At 38.9% G+C, this 11,764-nt stretch overlaps 1 protein-coding gene and 1 non-coding gene across 2 annotated transcripts; both read left to right on the top strand.

Annotated features, from left to right (window-relative positions):
* Positions 1–7,969: 7,969 nt before the first annotated feature.
* Positions 7,970–11,005, top strand: LOC126066297 (cytochrome c oxidase subunit 7C, mitochondrial). The gene is made up of 3 exons (XM_049867222.1): positions 7,970–8,167; positions 9,125–9,268; positions 10,877–11,005. Exons 1-2 carry the CDS (start codon positions 8,093–8,095, stop codon positions 9,239–9,241), a joined length of 192 nt encoding a protein of 63 aa, XP_049723179.1. The 5' UTR covers positions 7,970–8,092; the 3' UTR covers positions 9,242–9,268; positions 10,877–11,005.
* LOC126070750 (small nucleolar RNA Z39) lies at positions 10,705–10,767 on the top strand. The gene has a single exon (XR_007516273.1). It is a non-coding gene; the product is annotated as a small nucleolar RNA Z39 (small nucleolar RNA).
* Positions 11,006–11,764: the final 759 nt, after the last annotated feature.

The following is an 11,764-nucleotide window of genomic DNA, read 5'->3' on the forward strand; positions in this document are numbered from 1 at the left end:
TATGTGACAGTCTCACCACACACTTGGTGACCCAAAATCAGATTCTACTCAAGAATAGTGAATGGACTCTTAGGCTTATATATCTGGTAATAGCCCAAACCAGCTGGTAATAGGACATAAGTGATTCAAGGGCTACAAAAATCAAGACAGAGCAATCTAGTAGCCCATCTACATATATTGAAAGAAAACAAAACAAGATAACACTCAGTGAGCAAATATAAACTAAATCATTACAATATCTTATAGATGGATCAGAGACAGCAGTCGATATCAAACCACATAAAGAAGCAGACCATGATTGCTTCTACAACTCCCAAAATTAAAGAATCAAAATCTTTCCCAAATGGAGATGCAATCCTGGAATTGCCAGATGCAGAATATAAAAAACAAATATACAAAATGCTTCAGGACATCAGGGATGATCTCAGAAATGAAATAAGGCAATCTACAGAAAAAGCCAAGGAACATACTGATAAAGCAGTTGAAGAAATCAAAAAGATTATTCAAGAACATAGAGGAAAAATTAATAAGCTGCAAGAATCCATAGAGAGATGGCATTCAGAAGTCCAAAATACTAACAGTAAAATTACAGAATTAGATAACTCAATAGGAAGTCAGAGGAGCAGAATCGAGCAAATGGAATGCAGAGAGGGGGAGGTGGAGGATAAGGCAATTGACAACAATATAGTTGAAAAAAATCAGATAAAATAATTTAAAAAAAAAATGAAGAAACCCTAAGAATCATGTGGGACTCTATCGAGAAGAATAACTTGCATGTGATTGGAGTTCCAGAACAGGGAGGGATAACAGAAAATACAGAGAGAATAGATGAATATCTGTTGCCAGAAAACTTCCCTGACATCATGAAAGGCGAAAGGATATCTATCCAAGATGCTCACCGAACCCAATATAAGATTGATCCAAAAAGAAAATCACCAAGACATATTTTCATCAAACCTGCCAAACCAAAGATAAAGAGAAAATTTTAAAAACAGCCAGGGATAAAAGAAAGGTCTCCTACAAAGGAGAATCAATAAGAATAAGTTCAGACTACTCAGCAGAAACCATGCAGTCAAGAAGGCAATGGGATGACATATATAGAGCACTGAAGGAGAAAAACTGCCTGCCAATGATCATATATCCAGCAAAACTCTCTCTCAAATATGAAGGTGAAACTAAAACATTTACAGATAAACACAAGCTTAGAAAATTTGCGAAAACCAAACCAAAGCTACAAGAAATACTAAAGGAAACTGGTCAGAAAATCAATAATATCAGATACCAGCACAACACGAGGTCACACAACAGAACATCCTGATATCAACTCAAATAGGGAAATCACAAAAACAAATTAAGATTAATTTTAAAAAGAAAAAAATGCTCAAAACAGGGAATCATTGAAGTCAATATGTAAAAGATCTCAATAATCAAAAAGGGGGACTAAAAACAGGAGGCATAGAACTGCCATATGGAGAGGGACACAAGGCGATATAGGACAATACAAGATAGGTTTTTACTTAGAAAAATAGGGGTAAATATTAAGGTAACCACAAAGAGGTATAACAACTCCATAACTCAAAATAAAAACCAAGAAAAACGTAACAACTCAGCAAACAAAAATTCAACTACTATGAAAATGAGGAACACACAATTTACAAAGAAAAACATCTCAGCACAAAAAAGTAAGTGGAAAAATGAAATTGTCAACACACACAAAAAGGCATCAAAATGACAGCACTAAACACATACTTATCTACAATTACGCTGAATGTAAATGGACTAAATGCACCAATAAAGAGACAGAGAATCTCAGATTGGATAAAGAAACACGATCCGTCTATATGCTGCCTACAAGAGACACACCTTAGACTTAGAGACACAAACAAACTAAAACTCAAAGGATGAAAAAAAATATATCAAGCAAACAACAAGCACAAAGAAGCAGGAGTAGCAATATTAATTTCTGACAAAATAGAATTTAAAGCTAAATCCACCACAAAGGATAAAGGACACTACATAATGATTAAAGGGACAATTTACCAGGAAGATATAACCATATTAAATATTTATGCACCCAATGACAGGGCTGCAAGATACATAAAACAAACTTTAATGGAAGTGAAAAGTGAGATAGACACCTCCACGATTATAGTAGGAGACTTCAACACACCACTTTTGAAGAAGGATAGGACTTCCAGTAAGAAGCTCAATAGAGACACGGAAGACCTAGTTACTACAATCAACCAACTTGACCTCATAGACTTATACAGAACACTCCACCCAACTGCTGCAAAGTATACTTCTTTTTCTAGTGCACATGGAACATTCTCTAGAATAGACCACATATTAGGTCATAAAACAAACTTTTGCAGAATCCAAAACATCAAAATATTACAAAGTATCTTCTCAGACCACAAGGCCATAAAAGTGAAAATCAATAACAGAAAACTCATGGAAAAGAAATCAAATACTTGGAAACTGAGCAATACCCTGCTGAAAAAAGACTGGGTTATAAAAGGCATTAAGGAGGGAATAAAGAAATTCATAGAATGCAACAAGAATGAAAACACTTCGTATCAAAACCTCTGGGACACAGCAAAAGCAGTGCTCAGAGGTGAATTTATATCGATAAATGCACACATACATAAAGAAGAAAGAGCCAAAATCAGAGAACTGTCCCTACAACTTGAACGAATAGAAAGCAAGCAACAAAAGAATCCATCAGGCACCAGAAGAAAACAAATAATAAAAATTAGAGCTGAACTAAATGAATTAGAGAACAGGAAAACAATTGAAAGAATTAACAAAGCCAAAAGCTTGTTCTTTGAAAAAATTAACAAAATTGATAAACCATTGGCCAAACTGACTAAAGAAATACAGGAAAGGAAACCAATAACCCGAATAAGAAACGAGATGGGCCATATCACAACAGACCAACTGAAATTAAAAGAATCATATCAGATTATTATGAAAAATTGTACTCTAACAAATTTGCAAACCTAGAAGAAATGGATGAATTCCTGGCAAAACACTACCTACATGAACTAACACAATCAGAAGTAGAACAACTAAACAGACCCATAACAATAAAAGAGGTTGAAACAGTAATCAAAAAACTCCCAACAAAAAAAAGCCCTGGCCCGGACGGCTTTACTGCAGAGTTCTACCAAACTTTCAGAGAAGAGTTAACACCACTACTACTAAAGCTATTTGAAAGCATAGAAAATGATGGAATACTACCTAACTCATTCTATGAAGCCACCATATCCCTGATACCAAAACCAGGTAAAGACACCACAAAAAAAGAAAATTACAGACCTTTATCCCTCATGAACATAGATGCAAAAATCCTCAACAAAATTCTAGCCAATAGAATTCAACAACATATCAAAAAAATAATCCGCCAGAACCAAGTGGGATTTATACCAGGTATGCAAGGCTGGTTTAATATTAGAAAAACCATTAATGTAATCCACCATATAAACAAAACAAAAGACAAAAACCACATGATCTTATCAATTGATGCAGAAAAGGCATTTGACAAAGTCCAACACCCATTTATGATAAAAACTCTCACCAAAATAGGAATTGAAGGAAAATTCCTCAACATAATAAAGGGCATCTATACAAAGCCAACAGCCAACAACACTCTAAATGGAGAGAGCCTGAAAGCATTTCCCTTGAGAACGGGAACCAGACAAGGATGCCCTTTATCACCGCTCTTATTCAGCATTGTGCTAGAGGTCCTAGCCAGAGCAATTAGGGTAGGCAAAGAAATAAAGGGCATCCGGATTGGCAAGGCGGAAGTAAAATTATCTCTATTTGCAGATGACATGATCTTATACACAGAAAACCCTAAGGAATCCTCCAGAAAACTACTGAAACTAATAGAAGAGTTTGGCAGAGTCTCAGGTTATAAGATAAACATACAAAAATCACTTGGATTCCTCTACATTCAACAAAAAGAACATCGAAGAGGAATTCACCAAATCAATACCATTCACAGTACCCCCAAGATGATAAAATACTTAGGAATGAATCTTACCAAGGATGTAAAAGACCTATACAAAGAAAACTACAAAGTACTAGTGCAAGAAACTAAAAAGAACATACATAAGTGGAAAAGCATACCTTGCTAATGGATAGGAAGACTTAACATAGTAAAAATGTCTGTTCTACCAAAAGCCATCTATACATATAATGCAGTTCCGATCCAAATTCCAATGACATTTTGTAATGTGATGGAGAAACAAATCACCAACTTCATATGGAAGGGAAAGAAGCCTCGGATAAGTAAAGCATTACTGAAAAACAAGAACAAAGTGGGAGTCCTCACTCTACCTGATTTTAGAACCTATTATACAGCCACAGTTGTCAAAACAGCCTGGTACTGGTACAACAACAGGCACATAGACCAATGGAACAGAATTGAGAACCCAGATATAAATCCATCCACATATGAACAGCTGATATTTGACAAAGGCCTAGTATCAGTTAATTGGGGAAAAGATAGTCTTTTTAACAAATGGTGCTGGCATAACTGGATATCCATTTGCAAAAAAATGAAACAGGACCCATACCTCACACCATGCACAAAAACTAACTCTAAGTGGATCAAAGACCTACACATAAAGACTAAAACGATAAAGATCATGGAAGGAAAAATAGGAACAACGTTAGGAGCCCTAATACAAGGCATAAACAGAATTCAAAACATTACCGGAAATGATAAAAGAGAAACCAGATAACTGGGAGCTCCTAAAAATCAAACACCTATGCTCATCGAAAGACTTCACCAAAAGAGTAAAAAGACCACCTACAGACTGGGAAAGAATTTTCAGCTATGACATCTCTGACCAGCGCCTGATCTCTAAAATCTACATGATTTTGCTAAAACTCAACCACAAAAAGACAAACAACCCAATTAAAAATTGGGAAAAGGATATGAACACGCACTTCACTAAAGAAGATATTCAGGCAGCTAACAGACACATGAGAAAATGCTCTCGATCATTAGCCATTAGAGAAAGGCAAATTAAAACTACAATGAGATTCCATCTCACTCCAACAAGGCTGGCATTAATCCAAAAAACACAAAATAATAAATGTTGGAGAGGCTGCGGAGAGATTGGAACTCTTATATACTGCTGGTGGGAATGTAAAATGGTACAACCACTTTGGAAATCGATCTGGCATTTCCTTAAAAAGCTAGAAATAGAACTACCATACAACCCAGAAATCCCACTCCTCGAAATATACCCTAGAGAAATAAGAGCCTTCACGCAAACAGATATATGCACACCCATGTTTATTGTAGCACTGTTTACAATAGCAAAAAGCCGGAAGCAACCAAGGTGTCCATCAACAGATGAATGGTTAAATATATTATGGTATATTCACACAATGGAATATTACATATCGATAAAGAACAGTGACGAATCTGTGAAACATTTCATAACATGGAGGAACCTGGAAGGCCTTATGCTGAGTGAAATTAGATGCAAAAGGACAAATATTGTATAAGACCACTCTTATAAGATCTTGAGAAATAGTATAAACTGAGAAGAACACATTCTTTTGTGGTTATGAGGGGGAGAGGGAGGGAGGGTGGGAGAGGGTTATTTACTGATTAGTTAGTAGATAAGAACTACTTAAGGTGAAGGGAAGGACAATACTCAATACTGGGAAGGTCAACTCAATTGGACTGGACCAAAAGCAAAGGAGTTTCCGGGATAAACTGAATGCTTTGAAGGTCAGCGGAGGAAGGGCAGGGGTTTGGGGTCTGTGGCTTATGAGGACTTCTAAGTCAATTGGGAAAATAATTCTCTTATGAAAACATTCTGCATCCCACTTTGAAATGTGGTGCCTGGGGTCTTAAATGCTAACAAGCGGCCATCTAAGATGCATCAATTGGTCTCCACCCACCTGGATCAAAGGTGAATGAAGAACACCAAGGTCACACAATAACTATGAGCCCAAGAGACAGAAAGGGCCACATGAACTAGAGACTTAGATCATCCTGAGACCAGAAGAACTAGATGGTGCCTGGCCACAACCGATAACTGCCCTGACAGGAAGCACAACAGAGAACCCCTGAGGGAGCAGGAGATCAGTGGGATGCAGAACCCAAATTCTCATAAAATAAGACCAGACTTAATGGTCTGACTGAGACTAGAGGAATCCTGGTGGTCATGGTCCCCAAACCTTCTGTTGGCCCAGGACAGGAACCATTCCCAAAGACAATTCATCAGACATGGGAGGGGCTGGACAATGGATAGGAGAGAGATGCTGATGAAGATTGAGCTACTTGTATCAGGTGGACACTTGAGACTAAGTTGGCATCTCCTGTCTGGAGGGGAGATGGGAGGGTAGAGAGGGTTAGAAACTGGCAAAACCGTCATGAAAGGAGAGACTGGAAGGAGGGAGCGGGCTGACTCATTAGGGGAAGAGTAAGTGGGAGTATGGAGTAAGGTATATATAAGCTTATATGTGACAGACTGACTTGATTTGTAAACTTTCACTTAAAGCACAATAAACAAACTATTTAAAAATAAAAAAAGAAAGGATTAAACCAAAAAAACCAAACCCCTTGACGACGAGTAGATCTGGACTCATAGCGACCATATAGAACAGGGTAAAATGGCCCCACAGAGTTTCCAAAGAGCACCTGGTGGACTGCAACTGCCAGCCTCTGGGCTAGCAGCCATAGCATTTAACCACCACGCCACCAGGGTTTCCAAGAAAGGGTTAGAAAGGAATTATAGGATTTGGGCTTATTCTTCGTGATTTTGGAAAGGGTTTAAGGAAATAGGCCATTGCTCTCTAGTGGATGCTGTTAAAAAGCACGAGTAATGCTATGATTAGGTATCTTAATAAAAAATCTTAACTAAAAGAAGGAAATACTAGAGCAAGGCTAAGGCTGTAATTGCTAAAGAAGCAGAAATCATCTTATTGTTCGTAATAGTAGCATGTTTGGAGCCCTGGTGGCATAGTGGTTTTAAGAGCTACAAGGAGCTAAGGCTGCTAACCGAAAGGTCTGCAGTTTCAATCCACCAGCTGCAACTTGGATAACCGAAAGGTCTGCAGTTCCAATCCACCAGCTGCAACTTGGAAACCCTGTGGGGCAGCTCTACTCTATCCTGTAGGGTCGCTTTGAGTCAGAATCGACTCAAAGGCAATTTTTTTTTTGTGGTGGGGGTAGTGTTTGGTCATTTTTTTTGTCTTGGACAGTGTTTGTTTTGTCTGTGTTTAGACATGATTATTGAGTGGCCTTGTTCTGTTCTTGACTCTTCGCAGTGACAGAATGGTCTTGTCTGATGTTGATGTGCTGTGCAATTGTTTATACTCCACATAAGAACACCAAGGCCTGGCCTAGGCTAACTCCAGATGTCAGGGGTTGCTTTTCTCTTCCACAATCTCAACCGTCCTTGAGTTTTCTCTCCCCGTCTCTCTTTCTGTTCTACTCAGTTCCCTAAAAACTCAGTTCCCTAAACCTTCATAAATCCTCCCTTTGGCACTTCAACACGGTTTTCTCTCTGACATCCTTTGTGCTGCATGTTGTTTGGTTACGTGTGTTTACGCTTTGTCTCCTCGGATAAGACCATTTTATACAACTCTCAGTGCTTGCTGCAGTAATGCAAATCATACTCACCTAGCATTAAAGCATTATTCACTGAAAAAAGAAAAAGGAAAGCTTTATTTTCCTGTTCAATAAACTAGAACACACGGGGTGGAGTTGCTTCTCTAGATTCAGTAAAATCATTTCTGGAAACAGGACGAGGAATCCTTGACCGGAGCTTAAGAACAGAGCTCTGTTAAGAAACAACGTAAACGCTTGTCAGCCTGTGTCCCGACGCTGGACTACACTTCCCACAATCCTTCGGGGCTACAAAGGCGCTGCGATGTTCTGAACTACATTTCCCACAATCCACTGAGCACAGCACTTTGTCTCGTTTCCCGAAGCTACTGCCCCTTTTCCCATCTTCCCTTTCGGTCCTTGCACACCCAGGGACAAGGTCGCGAAAGCCGGAGTGGTGCCGCCGTTTCTTCCGCCCTCAATCTTTGCTTTTTTCGGAGAGCCTCCAACAGCGCCATGTTGGGGCAGAGCATCCGAAGGTTTACCACCTCTGTGGTCCGAAGGAGCCACTATGAGGAGGGCCCAGGGAAGGTTAGTGTGTTAGGAACCCGGCTTGGTTGGGGGAGGGGGCACTTGCCTGCCACTCGCTGAATCCCAAGGCCGCCTATGGGTTTTAAAAAGGGAGATGGCAAGCGGGGAACTCTGGTTGAGATGCAGACTAGTAGTCCAGTTACCCAAAGACTAGGGAGAAAAGTGAGGACCCCGGCAGCCCACCATACTTGCTGAAAGGAATGAGCAGGTAGAGCCGAAGGCCTTACCTCCCATATCCACTAAGAAGGTCAGAAGGACCCGGGAGACCCGGCTTGCAGGTATTGCGGCCTAATGTCGAGGTGTGGAGGTCATCAGTCCGGGAGTGAAGGTCATTGGGAACTGATGAGAAAATGAGGGCCTGTCGTTGTGGATCCGGCCTTTTCTAACCAGTAGATTCGAAGTACTAATCTTCCTCAGTTCGGGTTTGGATTTAGCCCCTCGTACAGTTAACTTAAATCCGGTGATCAGCAGTAACTACCTTCAAGAGTTCTGTGAGGCCTGTTAGTGAAGGGCAGAGACAGGGTAAGGACTGAAACTTTCCTTGGCAGTGCATTTGTTACTACAGTGTGTCGTCTTTACTAGATGGGAAGTTTCCAACGGTAGTAAAGTAAAACAATGCATTTTGTTTTTAAAATGAGTACTTGGGATATTTTTTGTTTTGGTTTTCTAAAATAGAAGAGCAGACTTTATTTCTCACAATGTTACACCTAGTCCTCGAGATTGACTTTTTTTTAAAGTGAGTTTTTTTATATATATATACTTTATAGCACTGTGTGTCATGAAGGTCATAGGATCTGAAAGACAATAACGTTAAAAAGGGCCTCTGGTATATGGCATATATAACTGGCTTCTGTAATAAAACGTTTTTCTAGCATCTAGTGTGCTTAATTTTTTTATACATAAAATAGTCCTGTGACTTGAAGTTCTATTTTTGTTGCTTTTACTCTTTTCCATCAGAATTTGCCATTTTCAGTGGAAAACAAGTGGTGGTTACTTGTTAAGATGACTTTATTCTTGGGATCTGGATTTGCTGTACCTTTCCTTATAGTGAGACACCAACTACTTAAGAAATAAGGATGTTTAAGTTCATCCACGAAACAGGTAATTAACGGGTTTCTAATCATTCTAAAACAGTGTTTTCCCTTTGATTCCTTTTCAGAGTAATAACTCCATAAATATATTGTGTGGGGATGGGTCCTGAAATTGTTTAAGTGTGGCATTGGTGGAGATAGGTTGTTCATCCTAGAAACAAATTATTTCTTGGCCTGCTTTGTAATAAAAAACCAAAAACCAAACCCGTTGCCATCGAGTCTATTCCAACTCATAGTGACCCTATAGGACAGAGCAGAACCCCCTCATAGAGTTTCCAAGGAGCGCCTGACGGATTTGCACAGCTGACCTTTCAGTAAGCAGCTGTAGCGCTTAACTGCTACGCCACCAGGGTTTACTGATTTCTTTCTGTTTGTGAGGTGGATGATACTAGCCCTCTCTCTGAAACACAAAGATGTAAGTTGCTCAGGATCCCATAGCTAGTGATCGGTAGGATTCTAGTAGGCCGATCTATGTTAGTCTGTCTTAAGCGCTCAATTCCTTTTGTAAAGTAGTCATTATGCTTCTTTCCATTTTTTAAAACCCAGGATTACAATGAAGAATTAAGTTGTGAAAACCACCAGGAAATAAATGCTTCTTAAAAAAAGCAAGCCCATTGCCATTGAGTCGATTTCGACTCATGAAATGCTTCTAGTGCTCCTGAATTTGTATTAGTCCCAGATGCTGATGCAAATGTAAATCTGTACCTAATAACTTGACTATCTTGGCAAAAATCAAATTTTTAAAGATACCTTTCTGATTAAGGCAAGGGTTCTAAAATGAGAGTGTTTTTGCAGCCCAGTGGACATTTGGCAACAAGAGGGTTGCTACTGGCATCTAGTGAGTAGAGGCCAGGGATGCTACTAAATAATCTACAGTGCACAGGATAGCCCCCCTGAAGACAAAGAATTACCTGGTCCAAAATACCAATATTGCTGAGGTTGCTTTCGAATCAGCTCCAACTCATGGTCATCCCATGTGTATCAGAGTAGAGCCATGCTTCGAAGGCTTTTCAATGGCTGATTTTTTGTGGGGGGGAATAGATCTCTGGGCCTTCCTTTCAAGGCACCTCTGGGTGGAGATTGCTCTGGGTCATTCACATCCATCCCTTCATGGAACAAGATAGCTGCCTAAGCCAGTCTTCAACATACCAGCTTTCATTTCGCAGCCAAGTGCATTAACCATTAATACCACTTAGGGACTCCACACCCTGTATTAAGGTTATATATGTTAGTGTCTCATCAAAGGAATCTTACATGCTGGGAGGTTATCACATTCCATGTGCCAGAAATAAAAGATTTAATTATGATAAGTTTCTCCTCCAAGAATTACTATAGGAAGTCCTAGAAAATGATTGGAATAAATTCCAAAATATACATTGGGAAAGACTTTGTTGTAGTGTAGTAAGGAAATGATTTATCCAAAGGCATTAATAGGAAAAGATTTTGGTGCACATGATGAAGCAAATCAGTATGAATGAAGTCATGATACTGTAAACGCTTTCTGATGTACCACATAAACTGATGGCCAAACTTCATCAGACTGACTTCTATGAAATAAGTGGGATTTTTATTGAATTTCAATAAGGAGAACTTTTGCTTTTTTTTTCCTCCCCCTCAGGTAAGAAGAGGAGCATTCTAAGAAGTCCAACTTCTGAAAAATGGATCAAACTTTATTGAAGTTATAGAGCATACTGGTTATGTTTGTAAATAAACAGTACATGAGTGCTAATGCCTCTTATTCTGTGAAGTACAGTGTGCTAATTGAGCATGTATTTAATTTTTATTTTGATATTATTCCTGTATTGGTTTCTTGATCAAAATACGTATGTCATTTAGTTGTTTCCTGGGTCAGGACCTTGTTGATAACTTATGGTATAAAGGAGAAGTACAGACTTGGCTTTGGGTGTCCTGTAATTATATATACATAATCTTTGGTGAGATGCCCCCTGCATTATGTGCCATTGTTTTGTGATCGTGCAGTGATGGATCAGGTGTAGTTTTTCTGTGGAACATTTAAGGTTTTCTGCCTTTGGAAAAAGTAGAAGCAAAAGTGTTAAGGGTTCAACTGATTTTCAGTTCTGAGTTCAAATCTTTCCTGTGTCATTAAGTTGCAAATTTAACTGTCTCAGTGCTCTTGGATGAGATGAGGATAAAACCAAAAAAAAAATAGTACCTATATAAATCATTAAGCTCTTGACTAATAGGTTGGTGGTTTGAATACACCCAGAAGCACCTTGGAAGATAAGCCTGGCAATCTGTGTCCAAAAGGTTATCAAGCCCTTGAAAATCCTATGGAGCAGTTCTGGACACATGGAGTTTTCATAAGTTGGAATTGAATATAGCAACTGGTTTGGTTTTTTGGTTTATCTACCTTATAGGATTTTGAGATTCAGTAACTATAAAAGCATTTAATTTCAGTTTAATAATTTTTAAGCATTTTTTCAGCTTTAAAACGCATCAAGAATCAGAGAACTTACTGTGCAGCAGAGCTAGCTAAATCATTTTC

The sequence above is a fragment of the Elephas maximus genome, chromosome 2 (assembly GCF_024166365.1).
Source record: "Elephas maximus indicus isolate mEleMax1 chromosome 2, mEleMax1 primary haplotype, whole genome shotgun sequence".
Taxonomy (NCBI): domain Eukaryota; kingdom Metazoa; phylum Chordata; class Mammalia; order Proboscidea; family Elephantidae; genus Elephas; species Elephas maximus.